The sequence below is a fragment of the Lontra canadensis genome, unplaced genomic scaffold (genome assembly GCF_010015895.1).
Source record: "Lontra canadensis isolate GAN:19392208 unplaced genomic scaffold, GSC_riverotter_1.0 scaffold21, whole genome shotgun sequence".
In the NCBI taxonomy this organism is placed as follows: Eukaryota; Metazoa; Chordata; class Mammalia; order Carnivora; family Mustelidae; genus Lontra; species Lontra canadensis.
In genome coordinates, this window is record NW_022631015.1 from 14,719,730 (window position 1) to 14,747,080 (window position 27,351).

Consider the following 27,351-nt stretch of genomic DNA (forward strand, 5'->3'; position numbering starts at 1 on the left):
ACCTGCTCAAACATTCTGGTACAAATCTCCTGGTGCACACAGTCAAGTTTCACCAAGGACTTACAGATGCATCCGAGGTACTTGTCTCATCTCAGAGTGGCTCAGTGGGCCTTGGGGTCATCAGACCACCCAAGTCTAGCTACCTCTGACTTCAAGTAGCCTCATCTGCTTACTGTGTAATAAAGACCATGGCAACATTATCAGAGGAAGAACGTGCCACACCAGTACTATTAGGGGAAAGTGTGAGATGAAAATGCTCTGGGGATCTACCCCCAGGTACAGAACTGCTGTTGGAGAGGTACCTTCCAACGTCAACTCCTACTTAACGTCAAGGTCTGTTTTGTTTTTTTTTTTAATTTTTAAAAAAATTTTATTTATTTATTTGATGGAGGGAGAACACAAGTGGTGGGGGGGTGCGGCAAAGGAAGAGGGAGAAGCAGACTCCTCACAGAGCAGGGAGCCCAATGCAAGGCTGGATCCCAGGACCCCGGGATCATGCCCCGAGCTAAAGGCAGTCGTTCAGTGACTGAGCCCCCCTGGCGCTCCTGCCGATGTTTGTTTTCTAATACAATTCTAGCATGCACTCAAATTCCCCAGTTCTAGTTGCTCATCAGGTTTTTTCCCAGGGAAGAAATCAAAACTGTCCTCTGCAAATAATGACCATCGGCACAGAGACTCAAGGCTTCAATTTCTGATAACTTAATGTGTATAAACCTGTGGTTTCAATATGTATTTCTTTGATTACTAGTCACCTTGAAACACATCTTCATGTTTATTTTTATTGACCACTCGTATTTTTTTCTTCTGGAAAATGCCTGATCCTATCTTCCGCTTACTTTTTTTGAAAAAAAGATTTTATTTATTCATTTGACAGACAGAGATCACAACTAGGCAAGAGGCAGGCAGAGAGAGAGGAGGAAGCAGGATCCCCGCTGAGCAGAGAGCCCGATGTGGGGCTCGATCCCAGGATCCTGAGATCATGACCTGAGCTGCAGAGGCTTTAACCCACTGAGCCACCCAGGCGCCCCTCGCTCAGTTCTATATTGGGTTATTGCCCTTTTTTTTTTTTTAATAAAGATTTTTATTTTGACAGAGTTCACAAGTAGGCAGAGAGTCAGGCAGAGAGAGAGGGGGAAGCAGGCTCCCCACCGAGCAGGGAGCCCGATGCGGGGCTCGATCCCAGGACCCTGAGATCAAGACCCGAGCCAAAGGCAGAGGCTCAACCCACTGAGCCACCCAGGCACCCCATATTGCCCTCTTTTTATTGGTTTGTATATGCTGATCATATTTTCTGAATACTTGTGTCCTGTGTTTTATGAATTGCTTAACTTTTTCATGGTGTTGTTTAATGAGTAGAAGCCTTGATAAAAATTACTAGTATTTTTGATTGGTGTTTTTTAGGTCTTCCTTAAGGAATCTTTCTCTACCTGGAGGTCTTAAAGGTCTTCCATTGTTTCCCAAAAGAAGTAATTTCCCTTTCACATTCAACTCTGATGGAGCCAAAATGTGAATAAAGGTCTTCATCTATTCTTACTCAACATTATACTGGAGGTTCTAACCAGTATAAAAAACAAACAAAACCATGAAGACATGGAAGTTACGCACATTAGGAAGGAAGAAACTAAACCTACCAACTACACAAAAGAATTCCCACACCCAAATACAAATTATTAGAAAAGAGGATTTCGGGGCTCCTGAGTGACTCAGTCGGTTAAACGGCTGCCTTTGGTTCAGGTCATGATCCCGGGATCCTGGGACTGAGCCCCACATCGGGCTCCATGCTCAGCTCAGAATCTGCTTCTCCCTCTCCCTCTGCCCTTCCCCCCAGTTCATGCTCTCTCTCTCTCTAATAAATAAAATCTTTTTTAAAAAAAGAAAAGAGGATTCAGCAAGATGGTTGAAATGTGCTACAAGTCAAATACTGCAGGTTTGGGCAGATTTCAGGACAATGAAGTTCTTTTCTACAAAAACCTGCTAAATCATTTTACTCTAAAGAGGTGCTTAATTTTATTGAATTTCTTCCTTTGATTGTATATTGTACAACTGGTCCATTGTATTTTCTGCATCATGTATTTTTCTCCTCTAATATGTTAACATAGTCAATTACATGTAAAAGACCTCTAAGGTCAGGGTGCCTGGGTGGCTCAGTCAGTTAAATATCTGACTCCTGATTTGGGCTCAGGTCATGATCTTAGGGTCATGAGATTGAGCCCTGAGTCAGGCTCTATGCTGGGCATGGAGCCTAAGATTCTCTCTGCCCCTCTCTGCTCCCCTACTTTCTCTCTCACTATAAAAGAAAGAAAGAGAGAGAGAGAGAGAGAGAGAGAAAGAGAGAAAGAGAGAAAGAGAGAAAGAGAGAGAGAGAGAGAGAGAGAGAGAGAGAGAGAAAGAAAGAAAGAAAGAAAGAAAGACACTCTAATGTCAACCTTTCAATCCTGGAATAAACCCGGTGTAGAGTATTTTGCTTTTTATGCACTGCTGGCTTTGGTTTGCCATCACAACCACACACTGCCAAAGGTGTCCCCGGTAGAATGCCTTCTATCATCCAATACTCACAGGACATACACATAAACAGTACAAAGTTCTAGCTAATATTTACCTAGGAAGACTTTATATTTAAGCTTGATACACATTTTAAGACAATGTGCAAGAAGATTCTCAAATTATAAATCAAATACCATCGTTAGCATATCACAATCACAGGACGGTATGAGGATCACATCCATGAAGGAGATACAGGCCTTACAGGCTGCTAGTTTTGAGGGATCTCATTACCACACAAAAGCAACTGTTTACAAACAGGCATGTGAAAGGTTTGGTAATCAGAAAACTAGGCCTCGAGCACCACACCCATATGTAGATATTTTGCTGGTTTTACATATATTTAGGCAAGTTGGTTGAGGGTTTGGGGTTGACACAGAACACATAACTTCTACAATTTAGAATATGGGAAACAGGGTCTGAGCTAGAGTTTTTGCATAGAACATCTGATTTTCAGAAACTGAAGTTAGGTGAAAGATAATGACTTTATTTTGTTTTTAATTTTTTATCTATATTCATGAATGTGACTACACTCGATGTCACTTTCTCATACTTCCCTTATTGGGTTTCATTGTGAGCTGGGCACAGTTTCCTCTTTTTTCATTTGCTGCAAAAGTTTGTCTAACACTGAAAAGGAAGATTCCCTGAAAGTTTGATAGGAATCTCCTAATTTTGCAGACAGACCTGGTGTTTTCTCAGCAGAAAAAAATTTTTAATCCCTACACTAACATAATTTCTTTAGTGACCACAATATTATTTAGGATTTGAATTGCTTCTAGAACTGGTTTGGGTAAAAATTTCTAGGATTTCTGCCATTTCATCTAACTTTTCGAATTTGTCAGAATTGTTCATGAACTCTTAATCTCACTCTGTGTGATAACTAGTTACATTCCCTTCAATTCTTAAAATTGTTTCTTGATCAGATATTGATCCTAAAATTGTTTGTTTTTTGAACAGAGATTTACCTACTGTATTAGTCTTCTCCAAGAACTTTCCACTTTGGGGGCACCTAGCTGGCTCAATCAGTAGAGCATATGACTTTTTAAAAAATATTTTATTTATTTGACAGAGAGAGAAAGAGCGCATAAGCAGGAGGAGTAGCAGGCAGAGGGAGAGGGAGAAGCCTGACATGGGGCCGATCCCAGTACCCTGGGATCATGACCTGAGCCAAAGGCAGTTGCTTAACCGACTGAACCACCCAGGTACCCCGAGCATGTGACTCTTGATCTTGGGGTGTGAGTTCAAGCCCCATGGTAGGTATAGAGATTACTTAAAAATAAATAAATAAAACTTAAAAAGAATTTTTCACTTTGTTTAGCTTCCACTGTATTTTTATATTCTATTTCATTTACTTATTTTATCTTTATCATCTTTCATTCCTTCTTTGAAGTTTATTCTGTTCTCCTTCCAAATTCTTAAGTCAGATAAGCTCATTCAATAATTCATACATAAACTAAATTTTTCAATATTTCCCTTCTTTGAGCCATGCATAGTCATAATATTTTTTAAAAGATTTTATTTATTTGAGAGAGAGAGAAAGCATGAGAGAGGAGGAGGTCAGAGGGAGAAGCAGACTCCCCGTGGAGCTGGGAGCCCAATGTGGGACTCGATCCTGGGACTCCAGGATCATGACCTGAGCCAAAGGCAGTTGCTTAACCAACTGAGCCACCCAGGTGCCCCATAATATTTTTTATTTCCAAACACATGGAATCTTCAAACTTGTTTTCCTGACTTTCAGCTTCATCTGCAGTGAGATCAGAGAATAGTCTGTAGGACTTCCCTTATGTGAAACTTGCTGAGGACTGCTTTATGCTTCAGCACACGGTCAATTTTTACATGTTCCAGATATGCTTTAAGGAACCTGTATTTTATTTTGTTGGGACAGTATTCTACATTTGCCCATCCAGTGAAATTCGTTAATCACATTACTTATATCCATTCTTGTTTTATCTGATTTTTTCCCTCTCAATTAAGAGGAACGTATTAAAATCTTCCCATTGTGATTATGGATTTATCTGTTTTTTTTTCCCTTGTAATTCTATTTGTCTTTTGTTTATTGATCTTTTCCTATACTGTCTTTCCCGCATTCTTTCTAGAATGTTTATTAGATAAGTTGACCCATATGAGACTAACTTTACAGTTCCAAATTAGTCTAATACTGGTCATCTCATTTGGTTCAACCTCAAGATCTTCTAGAACTATTCTCTGTTAACTTGTTTTTCATATTTTCCACTTTATCTCAGAATCCCTTCTACATCACTGTAGTCTTTCTTCATTTGTATATAATTGCTATTGAAGCACACCCTTGGGGTTTTTACTGTCAGTGACTTATTAAAGTCATGTTTGATAAAATCTTATTCCTTATTCATTTTTTAATCCATTTTTTTATCTCTATAAAAGCTTTAAAAGACTATGCATTTACCTATTTAATAGTCTGCACCCAATGGTGCAATATCTAACATCCTTTGTAGGTCTAAATTGTACTCTTTGGTTCTGGTGCCTCTCAAACTTTTTTTTTCTTTTTAAACATTTCATTTATTTGACAGACAGAAATCACAAGTAGACAGAGAGGCAGGCAGAGAGAGAGAGGGAAGCAGGCTCCCTGCTGAGCAGGGGGCCCTACGAGGGGCCAGATCCCAAGATCCTGAGATCATGACCTGAGCCAAAGGCAGAGGTTTAACCCACTGAGCCACCCAGGCGCCCCTCAAGCTTTTGAAAATAAATTCCTGTGTTTGCTAATTTTTTTGTAGAGGGGCTGAAGAAAATTAATCTGTAGAAATATGGAGGGACCTAGGTTTATAAAGCTTCATCCATATAGAATTTGTGTTTGCTAATTTTTTTGTAGAGGGGTTGTAGAAAATTAATCTATAGAAATACGGAGGGACCTAGGTTTACAGAGTTTCATCCATGTAGAATTTGTGTTTGTTTCTGTTCGGTGTCAAAGAACATAGTCCCGTTTGGTCCTTACATTCTTCAACTCAGTGGTTCGTCAGTCGTACAGGAAGTATAAATTTGTATATGTATAAATTTGAGCCCCCACACTGAAACGAGGCCAAGGCGACAGTAAGAAATCTAGAAAGGGAGCTGTATTTATTCCAAGCTGTTATGAAGACAGAGAGGTTTCCATGCTGCCTCTTTTTGTAGACAGGGAGCTTTTCTTTCCTACCTTCACCATTCACCAAGAGGGATGCAGCCACTTCAAAAATTCAAAAGCTTTGTGCAGGAGTCTCAAATCCAGTTCCCTACAAAATCTCCTTTCTCCATAGAGCCTGAAAGCTTTTATTTTAGTATTTTACCCCAGGTTCCACAGGGTTTTGTTTTTTTTTTAACAACTCTGATTTCAGTTCCCTGTTCTTTTTTTGTTTTCTTCTTCTTTTTTGGGTGGGGGGGGGGGGTTTTTTTTTTTTTTTTTTTTTTTTTTTGGGCCCTTTAGGATCTCCCTTCATTTTTATGAGCCTAGTGTGTTAAATAATTTTTTAAAAATCTATCCAGCACTGAAGTGTTTTATAGTTACAGGATTTTTCAAAGTACCTGGTTTACCTTACTACCAGAAACCTATATTCCCTCTTTTCAGTAATTTCTAAGAGAAACACTAATGTCTAATTTTTATCACATGTATTACTCTACTCTCTGTAAGTGTTACAGCTTCACTAATTTAGGTAAGCGATAAAGAAAGTCAGGTTAAATTAATTAAAAGTCAGAATCACAGAAGTGTTTTTAGAAAGAAGCTTGACATCAAAAGCACAGAGTATTTGATCTTGGCTAATAAACCTTTCAGTACATGTACCAAATACTTTTAATTACAAGTCACTTTTACTCATGACACACTGTACACATACTTCTAGAAGATGAGTGAATTGAGGATGACCCCTGAAACGTTTACGTTTATTTGTTAAGCAAATTAATGATTTTAGGCATCAGACTCAAATTCAGAGCACTATACCCAGATGAGCCAAATATTTACTTGTGACTTGAAAATAAAATAATCTCTCTAAGCCTAACTAATCTTAGGCTTAGTTTGGAGAAATTACAAAAATGTAATTGAGGGAGTTCCATAATCAACTAGCAAATTTAACTGCAGATATCCTGTAAAATATTTTAATGTAATCCCAAATGTAATTCGGTAGAAACTAGCCTTTAGCACTGCAGACACATACTGTTCCCACAAGTGTAAGATTAGCCGGTTCCTCACCTCCCCAGCACTTGCACATTCCTTGGCTCTTCTGTGAAGGGCAGCCCATGTATCTTCATACCTCAAAAAAGCAAAAAGTAATTCAAAATGCAAATCACATATGAAAAAAAAGAAAACATCTAAAGATGAACCTGGAACATCCTATGGTATCCTAGGAAAAATAACAACTCAAAAATAAGGGGGACACATCACAGGGACATAGAAGAAACTTGAAGGGGCTTCCAATGGCCAAACCTGGGACAATTTGAGCGACAAAATAAATAATGGTAGTGACGGGTTATAAGTCAAGGACTAACACAAACATCCACGAGTTCACAGCAATTTAAATGAACGGGGGAGAGGGAGAAATTCTCCTGTAGACTTCCAATTAACAACTGCAGAAAAAATTAAAGTATCACCACTTGGTAAACATGACAATAATTGTTTCAGGCAAGAATTCTAATGGATGCTAAAATCAGTGAGAAATTATGAAGAGAAACAACATATTTACTACACAGTCTCAAAATATCTCTTTACAGGACACCCATAATTAAAAAGGGGGAAATAGTACAACAATGTAGAAACCAGGCAGACACTCCCCTAACCACAAGATTTCCACAGTAATGAAACATACAAACATCATGTGTCTATTAATGTGATGCCCTGAGAAGCACACACCATTGCCCTTGTGGTAGTGTTGCCAAAACACCACTGACTTTAATCACGAGGTGGGGGAGCATATAAACCCAAATTGAGGGGTAATTTGCAAAATATCAAAAAGTACTCTTCAAAAGTGTCCAGGTTAGGAAAAACAAAGACTCGGGAACTGTTCTGGATTAATGAAGATGGAGGAGGTACAGTGACTAAATATACCTATGATTCTAGATTGGATCCTGGTCCCAAAATAAGGACACTAGTGGGATACCTGATGAAATCTGAATGAGGTCTGTAGGCCAGGGAGCAGTGTTAACTTCCTGGTTTCCACAATTGTACTCTTACACAAAATCTTCAAAATACGCAAAGCAATAATTGACAGAATGGAAGGGAAAAATAAACCGTTCTCCAGGAACAGAGACCTCGATACCCCACTCTTAGTAATGGTTAAAATGACCAGACAAAAGATAAACAAGAGAGGATCTGAGCACCACAATAAACCAACTAGGTAGAACAGATATATAAAGAACACTGTGCCGGACAACCACAGAATACACATTCTTCTCAAGTGCACACAGGACAGTTTCCAGGATAGATTATCTGCTAGGCCACAAATTAACTCTCAGGAGATTTTTGTAAAGGGGGTAAATGAGAAATCTCTGAAACTCTGGCTCAATTTTGCTAACCTAAGACTGCTCTAAAAAAGTCTATATATTTTTTTGAATAAAAAGAGAATCATACGAAGTATCTTTTTTTGACCACAATGGAATGAAGTTTGAAATCAAAGAAAGGAAAACTGGAAGATTTGCAAATTTGTGGAAATTAAACAAATTCTTTTAAATAATCAAAGAAAAAAATCATAAGGGGAATCAAACAATACTAAGAGATGAATGAAAATAAAACCACAACATACCAAAACTTAAGGGACTCAGGAAAAACAGGGCTTTGAGTGAAATTTGTAATTATAAAGGCCTTACATTTAAACAGAAGAAAGATCTCACATCAACAGCCTAACTTCACAACTTAAAGTAGAAAAAGAACAAACTGAACCCAAAGCTAGCAAAAGGAAGAAAAAATAAGCACCATGGCAGATAAATAAAATAGAGAATAAAAATAGTGGGAAAATCAATGAAACCAAAAATTGGTCCTTCAGAAAGACCCACAAAATTAAATCTTTTAGTGGACTAAGGAAAAAAAAGAGAAGACTCAAAATTAGAAAAAAAAAAAAAGTGGGGACATTACCAATTTTACAGGAATAAAAAGGATTATAAGAGTACTATGAGTAACTGTACACCAAAAAAATCAGATAATCTAGATGAAACAGACAAATCCTAGGGCACCTGGGTGGCTCAGTTGGTTGGAGTCTGCCTTCGGCTCAGGTCCTGATCTCGGGCTCCTGGGATTGTGTGTGCTCCACTCCCTCCGTCTCCCTCTTTCCCTGTCCCTCCCCCCAACTCATGCTCATGTGCACGCTCCCTCAAGTGAATAAAATTTTCAAAAAAAAATTAAAATAATAAAGAAACAAATTCCTAGAAAAACAAAATCTACCAAGACTGAATCCCAAAGAAATAGAAAATCTGGTAACTAGTAAGGAGTTTGCTTCAGTCACTGAAAATCTCACTCCTGAATAATCAATGAATCAAAGAAGAAATTAAACAGGAAATAAAAATGTATCCCGAAACAAATGAAAATAGAACATACCAAAACTTATGGAATACAGTTTTAAAAGGGAAGTTCACAACAAATGCCGGCATTAAGAAGATCCCAAATAAACAACTTAACTCTACACTTTAAGAAACTAGAAAAAATTAAAACAACAAAAAAAAAAACTGAGGCTAAAGTTAGAAGAAGGAAGAAAATAATAAAGATTGGAGAAGAAATAAATGAAACAGAATAGGAAAACAATAGAAAAGATTAACTAAACTAAGAGCTGATTCTTTGAAAAGACAAATGCAACTGACAAAATTTCAGCTAGACTAACTGCAGGATAAAAGACAGAGGACCCAAATCAAAATTATAAATGGAAAAGGAGACATTATAACTGACACCACAAAAATATAAAGAATCACAAGAGGCTACTATGAAGTACTATACACTAACAAACTGGATAATCCAGAGGAAATGGACAAATTCTTAGAAACATACAGACTACCAAAATGGAATCAGGAAGAAACAAAAAGTTTCAATAGTAATTATGAGTAAGGAGACTGAATCAGTAATCAAAAATCTCCCAATGAAGGAAAGCCCAGGATGAGATGCCTTCACGGATGAATTTTACTAAACATTTCAAAAAGAGTTAATGCCAATCCTTCTCAAACTCTTCCAAAAAAATGAAGAGGAAGGAATATTCCCAAACTCATTTTAGGAGGCTAGCGGACTCTGCGACCAAAGCCAGTAAAGGACAGTATCAGAAAAGAAAACTATAGACCAGTATCTCTGATGAATACACACACAGAAACTCTCAATACAATACTAGCAAGTTGAATTCAGCAGCACATTAAAAGAATCATTCACCACGATCTGTTGTGACCTGGGATGTGATGGAGGGAGTGCAGCACGCACATCCCAGGAGCCTGAGATCATGACCTGATCTGGGATGAAAGGATGGTTCAACATCTGCAAATCAATGTAATATACCACATTTCTAGAAAGACCAAAAAAAAAAAAAAAAAAAATCCTATGATCATGTCAATAGATGCAGAAAAGGCATCTAACAAAATTCAACATCTGCTCATGATAAAAAATCTTAACAAATTAGGTATAAAAGGAGGATAACTCAACATAACAAAAGCCGTATATAAGCTCACAGCTAACACCATACTCAATAGTGAAAGGTTCAAAGTTTTTCTGGTCCCCAGTCTCACCACTCCTATTCAACAGAGTACTAAGAACACCTTGCCAGAGCAATCAGACAAGAAAATGAAATAAAAGGCATCAGAAATGGAAAGGAAGAAGTAGAACTGTCTCTATTTGCAGATGACATAATTTTAAATGTAGAAAATCCTAAAGACTCCACCAAAAAACCTGTTAGATCTAATCAACAAATGCAATAAAAGTTGCAAGATACAAAATTAATATACAAAAATTGGTAGCATTTCTATAAACAATGAATTATCTGAAAAATAAAACAATTCCGTTTACAATAGCATCAAAAACAATAAAATAATGGGGAATCACCTTAACCCAGAAGGGAAAGATCTCTACTCTGAAAGCTGTTAAGACAACGATTTAAGAAATCAAAGATGGAAAATAAATGGAAAGGCACCCCACATTCATGGACTGGAAGAACTGTTAAAATATCAATACTACCAAAAGCCATCCATAGATTCAATGCAATCCCTATCAAGATTCTAGTGGATTTTTTTTTTTCTAACAGAAGTGCAAAAAGCCATCCTAAAATCACAAAGACCTCACCTCGCTGAAGCAATCCTAGTAAACAATAATAAAGAGTGAGGCACCACATTTCCAGATTTCAAGTTACACTATTGAGCTACAGTAATCAAAACAGTATGGAACTGACATAAAAACAAACAGATCAATGGAACAGAATAAAACTCCAGAAATAACCCCAAGCATATGTGGTCAACTAATACTCAATGGAAAAGACAGTCTCTTCAGTAAATGGTCCTGGAATAATGGGATATTCACATGAAAAATAATGGCACTCTACCCCTATCTTATACCTCGCCCCAAAATTAAGGCAAAATGGATTAAAGACTTAAATGTAAGACCTGAAACCATGAAATTCCTAGAAGAAAACATCCATAAAAAGTTCCATGACCTGGGTCTTGGCAATGATTTTTTAGATACGACACCTAAAGAACAAGGAACAAAAAGAAGTGGGACTCTATCAAATTAAAAAGCTTCTGCAGAGCAAAAGAAATAACAAAGTGAAAAGAGCCTAAAGAATGGGGAAAAAATATTTGCAAACCATGTATCTGGTAAAAAGCTAATATCCAAAATATATAAGGAACATATATAATACCAACCCCCCCCCCAATAAATCCAACTTTAAAAGATGTACACATTTCCCCAAAGACAGATAAATGGCCAAAAGGTATATGAAAAGATGTTCAACATCCTAATTATCATGGAAATACAAATCAAAACCACAATGAACTATAGCACCTCCCACCTGTTAGCATGGCCATCATCAGAAAGATGTAACAAATGCTGGGGAGGATGTAGAGAAAAAGGAACCCTCACTGAACTTTGGTGGGACTGTAAACAAGTAAAGCCACTATGGAAAATGGGGGACCCTAAAAAATTAAAAACAGAACTACCATATGATCCAGCAATCCCACTTCTAGGTATTTATCCAAGGGAAACAAAAACGCTAACTCAAAAAGGTTATCTGCACCCCAATGTTCACAGCAGCATTATTTACAATAGTAAAGACATAGAAACAACGGAAGCATCCACTGATGGATGAATGGTGTATAGATATACAATATATACAACAGAATATTATTCAACCACAAAAAAATGAGGAAATCTGGCCGTCTGTGACAACATGGATGGACTCTGAGGGTATTATGCTAAGTGGAATACATCAGAAAGAGAAAGCTAACTATGGTGTGATCTCCCTTATATGTGGAATTAAAAAAAAAAAAACTCAGACTCAGAAAAAGAGATCAGATTTGTGGTTACCAGAGGCAGAGATCAGATTTGTGGTTACCAGAGGCAGAGAGTGGAGGGAGAGGGTACTAGAGGAAGGTGGTCAAATGGTATACACGTCCAGTTGTAAGGTAAGTACTAGGAGTGGAAGTACAACAGGATGACTTCAGTATACTGCTGTGTGAAACGTATGGGAGCTGTGAAAAATTCTCATCACAGGAAAAAATTTCTATTTTTGCTCTTTTTGTTTCATCTCTACGAGATAATAAAGGCTAACTTAACTCACTGTGATCATTTCAAAATACATGTAAATCAAACAACTATTACTGTACACCTTTAACTTATATAGTGACATATCTCAATTACATCTTAATAAAACTGGAAAAAAAAATTTAAACACCTCCCCAAAAAAGCAAAGCCTGGGTCCTGATGGCTTCACCAATGAATTCTTCCAAACATTAAAAAAACAACTGTCTCAAATTCTTCCAAAAAACTGGAGGAGGGAACACTCCCTAATGCATTCTAGGCCAGCACTGCCCTGATACCTAAGCCAAAGACACAGATGCTACAAGAAAACTACAGACCAATAAATTTCCTTTATGAACGTGGATGTAAAAATCCTCAATAAAATACAGCAAACTGAATTCAGCAGCATATTTAAAGGATATAGACAACAACCTATGAGGATTTTTTCCTAGAATTTGAGAATGACTTCCCATATGAAAACCAATCAATGTTATACAACACATTAACAAAATGAAAGGGAAAAAATATATAATTTCAATTGATGCTGAAAAAGCATTTGACAAAACTCAACACACTTCCATGAACTCAGATGAAAATTCAAGAAACAGGGGCGCCTGGGTGGCTCAGTTGGTTAAGCGACTGGCTTTAGCTCAGGTCATGATCCTGGAGTCCTGGGATCGAGTCCCATATTGGGCTCCCTGCTTGGTGGGGAGTCAGCTTCTCCCTCTGACCTTTCCCCTTCTCATGCTCTCTCTCTCATTCTCTCTCTCTCTCAAATAAATAAAATCTTTTAAAAATTTTTAAAAAACAAGAAGTAAAAGGGAACTATGTCAAAATAAAAACCACATATGAAATATGAAAATATAAAAAACATCTTACTTGGTGACAAAAGACTAAAGGCTTCTCCTCAAAAATCAGAAACAGAGAAAGATGCCTGTTTTTGCTAATTCTAGTCAACACAAGACTGGAAGATCTAGCCAGCGCAATTAGGCAAGAAAACGAAGAAAAGCTATCAAATTGGAAAGAAAGAAGTAAAATTATGTTTGCCAGTGATCTAATATTACAACTATAAAAGCCTAGGGATTCCACAGAAACAAACCCTGTTAGGACTAATAACCAAATTCAGCAAAGTAGCAGAATATAAAATCAACACACAAAGTTAGTTGTATTTCCATATGTCAACAAGGAAATTCAAAAAAGAAATTTAAAAATTCCATTTGTAAAAGCATTAAAAAATTTAGGATTTAACAAAGGAGATGAAAGACTGGTATGATGAAAACTACAAAACACTGCTGGAAGAAATTAAAGACAATGTAAATAAATAGAAAGATACCCCATGTTCCTGGATTGGAAGACTAAGATCATTGAGATGTTATCAATAATACACAGAGCAATCTATAAATTTTAATGCCATCTCTATCAAAATGCCAATGACATTTTTTGTAGAAGCAGAAAAAAAATCCACCCTAAAATTCATATGGAACCTCAAGGGACCGAGAACAGCCAAGACAATCTTGAGAAGAACAACAAAGTTGGAGGACTCACACTTATGATTTCAAAACTTACTACAAAGGTACTATAATCAAAACAGTGTGCTACTTGTTATAAAAGTAGATATACAGACCAATGAAACAGCCCCGAAATAAATCCTCACATACACAAATTATTTTCAACAAGGGTGCCAAGACCATGCAATGGGGAAAGGACAGTGTTTTTACAAATGGAGCTGGGAAAACTGGATATCCATATGCTAAACAATGAGGTTGTGCCCTTAAGATCATCAAAAATTTACTAAACGGATCAAAAATCTAAACATAAGAACTAAAACTATAATATTCTTAGAAAAAACGTAGGAAAAGCTTCATGACTTTGGGTTTGGCAGTGATTTCTTGGACAGGAAACCAAAGGCACAAAAAATGGTGAAGTTGGACTTCATCAAAATTAAAAAGTTTTTGTGCATCAGTGAACACAGAGAAAAAAGGAAACCCACAGAATGGGAGAAAATACTTGCAAATCATCTATCTGATAAGAGATTAAGATCAGAGAGAACTCCTAAAACTCAACAAAAACCACCCTATCCAAAAATAGGCAAAGGACCTGAATAGATGCCTATCTGAAGAAGATAATAGTTAAGAGCCCAATAAGCACATGAAAAGATGCTCACCACCATGAGTTGTTAAGGAAATACAAATCAAAACCACAAGGAGATCCTACTTCAAACCAATTAGAATTGCTATTAAAAAAAAACAACAACAAAACCCAAACCAGAAAATAAGCTTTCGTGTGGATATGGATAAATGGGCACCCACTGTGCACTGCTGGTGGGAATGTAAAACGCTGTGGCTGCTGTGTAAACAGTACAGGAGTTCTTCAAAAAATTAAAAATATAATGACCATATGATCCAGCAATTGTGAGTATACACCCAAAAAATCTGAAAGGAGGGTCTTGAAGGAGAGATGTGCACACTCATGTTCACAGCAGCATTACTCACAATAGCCAAAAGGTGGAAGCAAACTAAGTGTTCACTAATGGATGAATGGGTAAACAAAATAGGGTATGTAGTTATAAAACAATTAATCAGCCTTAAAAAGAAACTTCTGACTTGACCAGTATATGTCAGAATCGCCAACAGGATGCTCAGTGAAACAAGCCAGTCACAAAAAGACAAACTCTGCTTGAGTTCACTTACACGCGGTGCCCAGAGTAGTCAGATTCATAGAAAGTGGAATGATGGCCACCATAGACAGGGAAGGCGGCAACCAGGAATTGTTGTTTAATGGGCACAGAGTTTCCATTTTGCAAAATGAAAAGTTGTGGAGTTTGGATGCGTAACAATGTAAATGTGCTTATTAACACTACTGAACTGATATGCACACTTAAACATGGTTAAGCGGGTAAATTTCATGTTATGGGAATTTCATCACAATTTTCACAATTAAAAACATTTTAATTTAGAGATCTGCTATTTAAAATAGTCCTTCCTCCACATAATATTAGTTCCAAAGAGAATAAAGCGGTGTTTCAAGGCAATCAACGGGCATATTATGGACATCTTCCTACAGCTGTAAATTTTCATATTAAGTCCCACGGTGCACCCCCTGTCAAACCACTACCACAGAGGAAGATCTACACATCTAAAATAAATCTTTCAATGAAGTCCATTCAACGAAATCACTAGATTTACAAAACGTTAACAGTACACCACTGCTCTTTACTATACCTTCTTTCATGTTCACTTACACTCTTCACTCAACAAAACCAAGCAGGAAATTGACATCAAATTAAGCACTTTCCATTTCAAAAAAGAAAAAAAAAAATCTCTAGATTTAACAACCACAAAAAGGCAGGCAGTAAAGAGCTAGAAAAGAGAAAGCGAACTCTAGGCGCAGGTGACTGTGTCATCCTAAACACAGCTCAGGACAAGGAGTGACCTTCTCCCGCACGCATCTTCAGCACGGATCTGTCAGAGGGCACATTAAGCTCAGAACCGCATATAACATACTTAAATCACGTATTTTTGTAACAGCTGTACTGAGGTAATTCACACACCACAAAATAACACCCTTCTAAAGTGTGTCATTCAGTAGTGTTTAGTATATTCCCAGTGTTGGGCAACTATCACTACCATCTAATCGCAAATCACTGTCATCACCCCAAGCAGAAATCCCATACTCACCCCCCTCTCTCCTCCAATCCTTGGCAACCATTAATCTACTCTGCCTCTATGGATTTGCCAATCCGGGACATTTGCACAAATGGAATCATGTAGCACGTGGCTGGTGTGCTGGTTCTGGGGGTCACCCACTTTGCAGCACGTACCAGCGCTCCGTTCCTTTCGGTGGCTGACCGTGCACTCATCAGTTGATGAGTATTTGTGTTGTTTCTACTTTCTGGCTATTATGAATATTACTGCTATGACCGTTTGTGCACAAGTTTCTATGTGGACATTTGTTTTCAATTCTCTTGGTGTGTAACTGCCAGGTCATACAGTAACTCTACACTGAACTTTCTAAGAAACTACCGAACCATTGTGCACAGCAGCCGCACCACTTTGTCCCCACCAGCAGTGCACACGGGCGCCATTTCTCCGTGTGCTCAAGGCCGGTTACTGTCTGTGCTCCTGATTATAGCCCGGCTAGGGGGTGTGAAGGCGCATCTCACTGTGGCCTTGACAGCATCCGTGAACGGTGCTGAGCTTCTTTCCATGTGACTTTTGGCTGTTTATATCTTCCGTAGAGAAACTCCTGCTCAAATCCTTTGCCTGTTCCTCACTGGATTGTCTTTTTATCGCTCAGTTACAAAATTTATATACTCTCAAGTCCCTCGGCAGAAAAATGATTTGCAAATATTTCCTCCCATCCTGTGGATTGTTGTTCCACTTTCTTGATGGGTTCTGTGAAGTACAAAGGTTTTAAATTTTTATAGAGTTCAATTTATTTTTTTCTTTTGTGGCTTATGCTCCTGGTGCACATGTAAGAAAATCATGTATTTTAATATTAATCTGCATGCCAGTAGGAGGGGAGTAGAGAAGAAATGGCATAAAATTAAAAGTCAAAGTAAGAGGATTATCAAGGACTTAAATTCAAAATCAATTTTCTTGCAACAGAAAAACCATAAATATAAATACACATAATAAAGTACAGACTCGCAGATACAATAGTGATCAATCTGCTTAAAGTCTAAATGGCCTTTGCATTAATCTATGAGAAGTAAAAACCCCTCAGGAAAACGAATAAGTTAATAATTCTAATCACTGCTTAGGTAAAATTTAGTTGCTATTTTAAGATTTTATTTATTTATTGGACAGAGAGAGATCACAAGGCAGAGAGGCAGGCAGAGAGAGAGAGGAGGAAGCAGGCTCCCCACCAAGGAACGAGCCCGATGTGGGGCTCGATCCCAGGACCCTGGGATCATGACCTGAGCCGAAGGCAGAGGCTTTAACCCTCTGAGCCACCCAGGCGCCCCAAAATTTAGTTGCATTAAGGATTCTATCTATAAAATTATAAAATATTTTTAGACAATAGTCAGAAGCATAATTTTCTTATTTAAATGGAAACACTTACCTGCTAAGTAATTCTAGACCAGCAGTGTACTTTGGCAAACATGGAACAGTCCTGCCAAAAAAACAAACAAAACAAAAAAACCCACTTATTTAATTAAAATTGCTTCCATTTTAGGCCAACTTAAAAAAATAAAAAGCTACATATGAGAATTTTGACACTGTTAATTGTAATGTGGAATATTTGTAAATTACTAATAATTTACCTAAACTTTCACAGAAATGCATTGCTTTCGTTCACAATTAAAATACTGTAATATACTATCACCCATCATTCTGCCCTACAGTTGGTTTTAGCACATAAGATAAACACCTTGATAAAAAGCTAAATAAGAAATTTTTTTTAAAGATTTTATTTATTTATTTGACACAGAGAGAGATCACAAGTAGGCAGAGAGGCAGGCAGAGAGAGAGGGGGTGGGGGAAGCAGGCTCCCTGCTGAGCAGAGAGCCCAATGCAGGGCTTGATCCCAGGACCCTGGGATCATGACCTGAGCCGAAGGCAGAGGCTTTAACCCACTGAGCCACCCAGGCGCCCCAGTAAGAAAATTTTTTAAAAACTCATAATCTCTAGGTTTAAAGTAAAATTTGGTCATGTTTTATGTATTAAAAAAATGAAAAGTTGCACAATACTGTTATTTTTTATATAAAACAGGTAACAGCCCCAGAGGCTCACTTGCCAAGTACTGTTTCATTATTAATCTGCTTCTCAATAATGAAGGACTTTCACTTTGTGCTTAATACACAAAATGATTAACTGCGATCAAACAGTAACCACTGGTTGTCCAAGAATAAAACAACTACACCTCGCCATGTCCTCAGCCATTTCACAATTTTATCAGACAATTTCCTGCATTACACAATTTATAAATAATCAGATTGCTCTGTAGTCAGAGGCACTCAACAGACGTGAACCCCACTAAAGTAATCATGCTATTAGAACTAGAGCCGAAGGCTATGTGAAATTTAAGTCACAGTAAATTAAATCTTAGCACAGACTTACCTTGGTTTGCTTTTTACTTTAGCTTCTCTTGACTTGTCACTTAGAGTCTTCAGCCTATAATTCAATAAGTAGAAGTTATATTTTTACAGCTTAAGAAATTTTTTTGCAACCACGAGTTTCATAGTTCTTACAATTTTAGATCAGATGAGCTAATTATTTTAGCAAGAATTCAGCACCTCCACAGACAAGCATTTGAGTGTTTACTGTATGTCGCACCCCAAATAGAATATCTATAGCAAACATCCTTATATTTTTTCTTGCCCCAATCCCCTTTTTATAAATAATTCCTAAGTCTGATTGATCTAGAGAAAGGTCATTTACCTGGCATCATTAGAAAAAGAAGTGATGCAGGTGAATTTGGTGGGTAACAAAGATGCCTAAGTGGCACATTTTAATAAAACAGGTAAGATACTAGGCACGCAAAGCTCTTTAAGTACAAACATTTTGTGAAATTTTAGACACCGATCAAAAGTTTTCTAAAATATATTACAAACCTTTTTCTTTAAAGAGGACTTGGTATATTCTTTTAATTTTTAAATTTTTTATTTTTTTATTAACATATAATGTATTATTAGCCCCAGGGGTACAGGTCTGTGAATCGCCAGGTTTACACACTTCACAGCACTCACCCTAGCACATACCTTCCCCAATGTCCATAACCCAGCTACCCCCTCCCTACGCCCTCACCTCCCACCCCCCCGCAACCCTCAGTTTGTTCTGGGAGATTAAGAGTCTCTTATGGTTTGTCTCCTCCCAATACCATCTTGTTTCATTTATTCCTTCCTTACCCCCCAACCCCCCACATTGCCTCTCAAATTCCTCATATCAGAGAGATCATATGATAATTGTCTTTCTGATTGACTTATTTCGCTAAGCATAATACCCTCTAGTTCCATCCATGTCGGCGCAAATGCCAAGTTTTCATTTCTTTTGATGACTGCATAGTATTCCTGTGTGTGTGTGTGTGTGTGTGTGTACACCACATCTTCTTTATCCATTCATCTGTTGATGGACATCTAGGTTCTTTCCATAGTTTGGCTATTGTGGACTTTGCTGCTATAAACATTCAGGTGCACGTGCCCCTTCGGATCACTACATTTGTATCTTTAGGGTAAATACCCGGTAGTGCCACTGCTGGGTCGCAGGGTAGCTCTATTTTCAGCTTTTTGAGGAACCTCCATGCTGTTTTCCAGAGGGGCTGCACCAGCTTGCATTCCCACCAACAGTGTGGGAGGGTTCCTGTAAAAAGGACTTGGTATATTCTATTTAACATTTTCTGCTAGCTCCAGGTCATTCTTATGAATACCAATGATGACTTTTCGTGGTCATCTCCTCAGATGTCCGAGCTGGGAATGCCTTTTCATCTACCTACCTGAAGCCAGTCTACGGTGATATGAGTTTGTCTGGGATCCTGTGTCTCTTTTTTTTCTCAATTTAAATCTCCCACCCCCACCACTGGTCATCTGGTTCTCAGAGGAAACCTCACTGCTTTGGCTGCTCCTGTGCTACTGCAGCCTCCTCCTTCCCTGTTATTAGCTTTTTAAAATTCCTGGGCTAGGAAACAGATAAATGGGCTAGAGATGCACAGAAAAATAAAATTAAATGGGCTCCTCCATACATAGCATATGAAGTTCACAGACTCTGCACAGTTTATTTCTGCTTCTCTGGCCCATTTTCTTCTTCTTTTGGCTGCTGATCCTGTACCATAGAACAGAAATTGCTAGAAAGTGAGTGCTACCTTGTGAGCCACTGTAATATCAAATGAGATATTACTGTTAAATGTTCTTAAGGTGGCTATTTCAACAGATCTTTGTTTCTATGTAGAGTCTGAAATGCAGGCCACAGTACCACCACTAGCCCCGAACATGCCTTTGGTAAAACGAGAAATAGATGCCCCTTCCTCAAAGTGCTAGACTGCTCTCAGCTAGAAACCGAGACTGACCAAGCTGACTCTCCCATGTATGCCCCCGAGCCTCTCTGTGCAAGCCCAGACCTGGGACTCCATCCTTTTTGTCCATAATGCCTGGCTAACCACCAGAAAGGAACTTAAAAAAACAAAAACAAAAAACTGGAATGCCAGTTTCATACAAAAATTTTTACATTACTCTATGTTGTTTTTCAAAAACTAAAATACTGGTGAGATGAGCTCTTTGTTGTTAAAAAGACTCTGCCATCTCTTTAATGCAAAACTCATTTGTTTCTCTCTCTCCAGATGAGTCTAGGAGTTGTATTTTAAAAGTTTGAACTGACCTAGAGAAACAATATAAATTTCAGGACGCCTGGGTGGCTTAGTCGGTTAAGCGTCTGCCTTCAGCTCAGGTCACGATCCCAGTGTCCTGGGATCAAGACCCACATCAGGCTCCTTGCTTGGCGGGGAGCCTGATTCTCCCTCTGCCCCCTGCTCATGCTCTCGGTCACTCTCACTCTAATAATAAAAAAAACTTAAAAAAAAAAATAAATTTCCAAGCTTCACCTTGGCAACTAGTAAATCCAGTTTAAATTAAGATTTAAATTAAGATTACGCAACAACTAGGAGAATGTATTTTGACAGTCACGCTCTATTACCTCCACTCCAAAATTGAGACAGGCACCTAGCTGTGACATCCCAGGTAGAATTATACTAGGATGGTTATATATAGTGGTACATTATACTCAAAATTATTTTAATAATTTTTTAGTGATCTAGGGCAATTCCATATAGTTAGGTGTACAAGGATATTGCAAGGGAACTGTTAAGATTCTTTCCGGACGATTCTTATATGGTCTGGCAAATCTGGAGGTTGGTATCTCAAATATTTATTTCTGAAATAAACTTTTACTTTGTCAATTGTAATACATCAAATTTGGGGAGCTCCTCCACACACACCCCCCCAAAAAAAATAGAAAGAAGGAATATCACAGGAAGCTGAAAATAAAATCATTGGAAGGATCAAGGAGAGCTTCTCCACGTGGCTCCTTAACAGCCATCTGCTTTAAAATTGGTCCTTAACCAGATGTAATGTGTGGAACTTGTTTAATCTGGATTTGAACAAATCACCTGTAAAAAGACACTTCGAAGAACAAGGAAATTTGATTATGGACTGGATCATTGATAATATCAAAGAATTGGTGTTAATTCTGTTAAGTATGATGTCGGGATTGCATTTATGTAATCTATTTCTTTAGGGGTGCAAACTGATGGAGAGATGTAATAGACAAATCTGAGACTTTTATAATGACAGGAGAGACACAACACGGAGTACTAACCACTATACAATCACAGCCATGACAGGAGAGACAAAAGCGAAAGTGGTGACACTGGACAACTGGACAAAGAAAAAGGGACAACTGTTGGATCTCAATCATGGATATGCCGCGTCAACCGTGCGATTCTATTTTTTATATGTTTGAAACTTTGTAAACATTTTTGTAACAAACACAGTCTTTTAGACATTCATCTCTTCTCATCACACCTTCTCAACATAAATCATCCATGCACCAAAATGCAGAACAGAAACTGATGGGAGAAAACAAGGAAGCTGGAAGGAGGTGAAACAGTGAAGAAGGTTGAGGAGAGGAACACAGACAAGGGTCACAAGGACTATTATTCTTAGAGCTGAAAAAATGAGGTCAAGTGTATATATATATTTGTGTATGTATATATAGATATATATTTATATATATATTTATACACACACCTGTACATTAAGGTCAGGTATATTTAACAAGTAACAAAAAAAGCAAAAAAGTCCCTTCTAAAATATATACTCAAAACCTAGAATTCAACCAAACATACTGTTTTTATTGGGTACTAATTCTACTTCAAGTTTCTCATGGTGATTCTGTGCTGGAAACAACACGCTGATGAAAGCAATTTAATGCCCCACAATGTCAGGACTCACTAAGAGGGAAATACTGATTTGGGTGTAACACCCCAGTTTCCTCAAACATAAAATGGTGGTATTATACTGACAGTAATGATTTGCCACAGGAATTAAATAAAAGTCCAAATACGACTTTGTCAGCATTCTGTAAACAGAACTCACTCACGTGAAAAGTATAGTAAGAATTATCTCCGCCAAGAAAGGTAAGAACCTCCGTACATTATCGGGCCCAGGCAAAATAAAGTGGAGGTTCCTGAATGCACCAGTTTCCAGAAAAGGCTTCCCCACCGTTCCCAGTCTTCCTAAACTCACACAACCCTAGGAAGACATAAGCGCTGCTGTGTGACTACCAGTTTAGACATAAGTGAGCACCTAATTATCTTCTGCCAAAAGCAACTAACCTCAAATTTGTCCTAAGGCTTCAACAATTTATTTTTAGGTTGTTTCAAAGGCTTACACCTTGATTTGACAAGAGCACATTTATTTTTAAAGGCTGTGCAGAAAATCTTAAAATGGGGACATCCTCCTAAGACATGGAGGTGATTAGCAGAACTGCCCCCACAACAAGTTTACAGAGAAGCAGATCAACAGAATGACCTTGGAAGCACGGTAATGAACGCTGAGCAGAAAAAGCCCTTTCTCTAGCTGACTAAACCTCACCCGGTGACCTTAACGGCATTCCTTTGGGCTTCGATTTCCTACTCAGCTAAGCTCATCAGCAACTGTGAAAGCTCAGGATGCAGAACACCACAAAAACGTATCAATGAGCAGATTTTGTCATTAAGGTTCGATTCCTTTAACCATGTACGAGTCTCCATTATTCTGACTTTAAATTCTCCTTACAAGACAAATCCAATCTACTGTATTTTTCCATGAATGCTTGTCATTTTTTTTTTCTTTCTTCAAAAATAAGACCATGGAAAGACAGCATCGATCACACTTAAAAATACACATGACCTGGGGTGCCTGACTGGCTTAGTCTCTTGAGCATCTGACTCTTGATTTAGGCTCAAGGCATGATCTCAGGGTCCTGGGATCAAGCCCAGCACATCGGGCTCTCTGCTGGGCACGGAACCTGCTTAAGATTGTCTCTCCCCGGGATGCCTGGGTGGCTCAGTGGATTAAGCCTCTGCCCTCGGCTCAGGTCATGGTCTCAGGGTCCTGGGATCGAGCCCCGAAATCGGGTTCTCTGCTCAGCGGGGAGCCTGCTTCCCCCGCTCTCTGCCTGCCTCTCTGCCTACTTGTGATCTGTCAAAAAAATAAATCTTAAAAAAAAAAAAAAAAATTCTCTCCCCCTCGCCCTCCGCCCCCCCCCACTCGTATCCTCACTTTAAAATAAATTTTTTTTAAAGATTTTATTTATTTGACAGAGTCTGCACCCAAGCACGCACACACACAAGCAGCGGGGAGCAGCAGAGAGAGAGGGAGAAGCTGGCTCTCCACCTGAACTGAAGGCAGACACTTAATGGCTGAGCCACCCAGGTGCCCCTAATAAATAAATAAATCTTAAAAAAAAAAAGTACACATGACCCCTCAGCTCTGGAGCCTTAGAGAGTCACACAAAAGCTGCACAAACAGGAAAGGGAGAGGAATGTAGACCACCTCTATCCTAATTAACCCCAACTATACCGAGTCAGCGCTGACCTGTGCCCTAAGGGTTTCACGCGTCTCCCCCCGTACCCCTCACCACTGGTCCTTCTGTGGTTTTATTTTATCTGATTTGCCCATGTTTTCAACCTAGTGAATGCCTATATGGTAAATCAGCTTCCAGCAGGGAATGACCATAAGACAGCAGACTTACTCATTTTCTAAGAAACAACATCTTGGCAGTTAGCTCTATGTATAAAGGGTTTCACACATCTTAATTGCTTCTTCAAGGTCAACCCCTAAGTGATCTCACACAACAAACTCACAGCCAACCCCCCTTCTCTTTAAAGCTGTTCTGAGGGGCACCTGGGTGGTTCAGTCAGGGAAGCTTCTGCCTTTGGCTCCGGTCATGATCCCGGGTCCTGGGATCCAACCCAGCATCGGGTTCCCTGCTGGGTGGGGAGCTGGCTTCTCCCTCTCCCCCTGCTCCTGCTTTCTAATAAATTCTTAAAAAATCTTAAAAAAAAAAAACCAAACTATTCTGAAATTCTTCTGTTTGTAAATGACATTTATCTAAGATACTCGAGTTAACATCGTTAATTTCCCCACCTTTTTCCCTTCCTACATTTCACGGTTTACAAATCCCCCTGTTCCTGTCCATTCCCTTGAGAAACTGCTACCAGCACCACCATCGTTCCCCTGGTCCATAATTAGAGCCTTCTAAACACTCTCCCTGTTGCCCATCTCCGGCTCTTCCATCACACAGCCTCTCAAATTTCTTCCAGAAACACAGGCAGGCTCATGCTGCTCCCCCCACAAAAATCTTCCAAGACTCAGTCAGGACTACCCCAACCCCTTTAACCTGCTTTACGGTTTGCCACAGTTCCTATGGCCTTCCAGATACTGTGCCTCCAGCCACTAGAAAGAGCCCAGGGACATTCACTGCTGCCTGTTGCATTCTCTGCTCCATCCCTGGCTCCTAGAAGGTGCCTGTCACAGAGTAAGTGCTCAGTAAGTATTTGATAAATGAATGAATTCAGCAACGGGCTAAAGATCTTCTCTTAGTCACTCAACTTCCCGCTCAGCTTCCTCTCCCACAACCTCTTCCGTCTTGGAGATGCCCTCCCCCAAATCCGTTACAACCCCTCCTCATTCTTCAAGGCCCAGTCCAGAAGCCACCTCCTCTTTGAAGCCTTCTGCAATGCTTCCTTTTTTGCAGGAATGAAGGACTCCTCACTTTGGGCTCACACAACGCACACATTCACTTGTATCTTTACTGTTCTGTTTCTCCTGCCTCCCTTTATATTTTCCCAGGACTTTGTAGCCCCAGAATCCAGCCAGAGACACGCACGCCAATTAGTAAAGAAAACGGAGCACATGGCTATTTTTGCTTTTTAATGAAATGGAAAAGAGCTTCTGAGAAAAAGGACACGTCTGAGTGCATCACCTAGTAGTGTCTGACACTTAGTAGGAACGCAGTACATAGTTACTTAATTGAGATTCCTTTCATGCTTATTAAAAAGGTGAGCAATCCCGGAAGAGTCAAGATTTTAGGCAAAATCTTGCCATTTTAGCACACTATGAATTAGATTATTCGAGCCTCTCCTTCCAGTGGATTTCGATACTATGGAAGGGCAGCAGAGAAAATGAGTCTGCTGGGCAGGGGTGACCTCGCGGGGGTAAACACCCACCCTTTGGCTGCAACAAGTTTTCTATCCCTACCCGCAAGAACCCAGAGCACAAAAACAGGAAACACCAGTCGGTGACAGGCAGCTATAAACCTTCAGGAAATCTGATTACCAATTCCCTGAGGGTCCTGCATTCCTGACTACTTCATTCCTGAGGCTTTTGGTCCTACCTGCTCAGAAGGTAAAAACCAAAGACCAGAGTGAATTTGAAGTATGTGCTTATTTCCCAAAGTTTCCCTCGGAGCTCAAGCCGATCCCTAAAAAGTACATGTTCTACATGAACCTCCCAAAAGGCTCGAAAAGTTGAGTAAGTTAAATGAAATTAGGACTCAAGAAGGATGAGGCCCCAAACCTCACTCCTGTGGTCCTTTGGACCAGCCAGCTAACCACTTAAGTCAGAAAAAACATGATAGAATTTCCAGGTTTATCTCAATTTTGGCATAACTGTTATTAGAAATAAAAATTTACAAAGGGGAGCCTTGGCGGCTCAGTTGGTTGAATGGCTGCCTTCAGCTCAGGTCAGGAACCCAGAGTCCTGGGATCTTCCTGCTCAGCGGGGAGTCTGCTTCTCCCTCTCTGCCCCTTCCGCCCCGTTTGTGCACTCTCACTCTCAAATAAATATAACTTTTAAAAAAATAATAAAAATACCCCAAGTCCATGGACAACTTATAGTCCCCAACCCCCCCCCCCCACAAGCCACCAGCATCTCTAGCCACTGTCCTGAACGGATCTTAAGTTGCACTTTTTTTTTTTTAAAGTCTGAATGGAAGGTGGAAATTCACTGTGTTCATCAGAGAGGCTTTTATCACTAATGTGACATTTCTCTTGGGAGACTGATAAAGCTAAGCCTCTTTTCTTTTAAAAAAAAAAAAAAATTCCTACATTTTAAGGTCCAGTACCATGAACTTTGAGAAGTTGAAAATGAGCAGAAAAGCTGAGAGGATGGCATTCTGGGCAACTGGAAAGAGCAGCTCCCGCAACACTGAAGGAACACAGAAACCCACCAGGCCTTCCTTCTACTCATTCGCTCGGGCAACCCAACACCGCAAGTTTCCAATTACTTAGAAGCCCGCTGCTCTGGTTTCTTCTACACGCACTAACACCAAGTGTTCTAAACAAGTATCAGGTGCAACTGGGTAGTTTTGGGAGGTGAGGGCCATGTAACTTTCACCTGTGAATTCCCCTGAGCCTTCATGCAACATACACGTCTGCTGATTAATTTCATCTTTCCTCAGCAAGGCAAAATATCCAGTTACGTAAAATAGGTTGATCGCCAGCTGAATACGGAGAGTTTACCAAAGTTAAGAGGATTCTTTCTTCTAAGAGTCGTACAGGAATTTGTGAACTGGACAAAAGGGAACATCAGAGTTCAGAGCAGCCAGTCAGCAGCAAGGCAGACCTCACCTGGAAAGGCGTGAATTCTCTGCCAGGTGACAGGCTAAGTGGCACACAGTGAACAGTGTGTTTGTCAGTTGACAACGACCAGTACAGGAGGAGCCAATCAAGTGTCTAAATGGACTGACAGCCCTCTCAGGACGTCTAATCCCAAAGTGGCTCCAGCCTGTGATAGGGTCAAGAAGTCAGTTTCCAAGGGATTCTAACCAGATCTCAATTCTCTTCCTAACTAAACCCTAAACTGAGTGTCCAGACCTCCCAGGATGGTTCAGGTCCAGAGTCTACATTCCTAGTTAAGTTTATTGCTAGTTAAATTTAACCTTCTTAAGCAAAGATCATGAGTATGAATGGCAACTATACAACCGAGAGAGTAACTACCAGAAGCTGGACTGTTACCTCCTAAAACTCCTTCAAAGTAATGATAAAAGGTGTACCAGGTGGGTTTATCTATGACCACTCTCATGCTCCAAGCAGACTATTCCAGAATCCCATCAAAACTCTTCAATCATTTACACCTGAAGTTACTT

General features: G+C 39.2%; 1 protein-coding gene across 1 annotated transcript in view; it reads right to left on the reverse strand.

Annotated features, from left to right (window-relative positions):
* The window catches only part of DTNBP1 (dystrobrevin binding protein 1), a 127,360-nt gene that overhangs the window by 98,330 nt on the left and 1,679 nt on the right, over window positions 1–27,351 (reverse strand). Inside the window, exons 2-4 of the mRNA XM_032861604.1 lie at window positions 18,292–18,345; window positions 17,294–17,344; window positions 6,734–6,794 (exon numbers count right to left, since the gene is read on the reverse strand). Of these exons, the coding sequence (XP_032717495.1) occupies window positions 6,734–6,794; window positions 17,294–17,344; window positions 18,292–18,345 (166 nt within the window). The remainder of the gene's footprint in view (window positions 1–6,733; window positions 6,795–17,293; window positions 17,345–18,291; window positions 18,346–27,351) is intronic.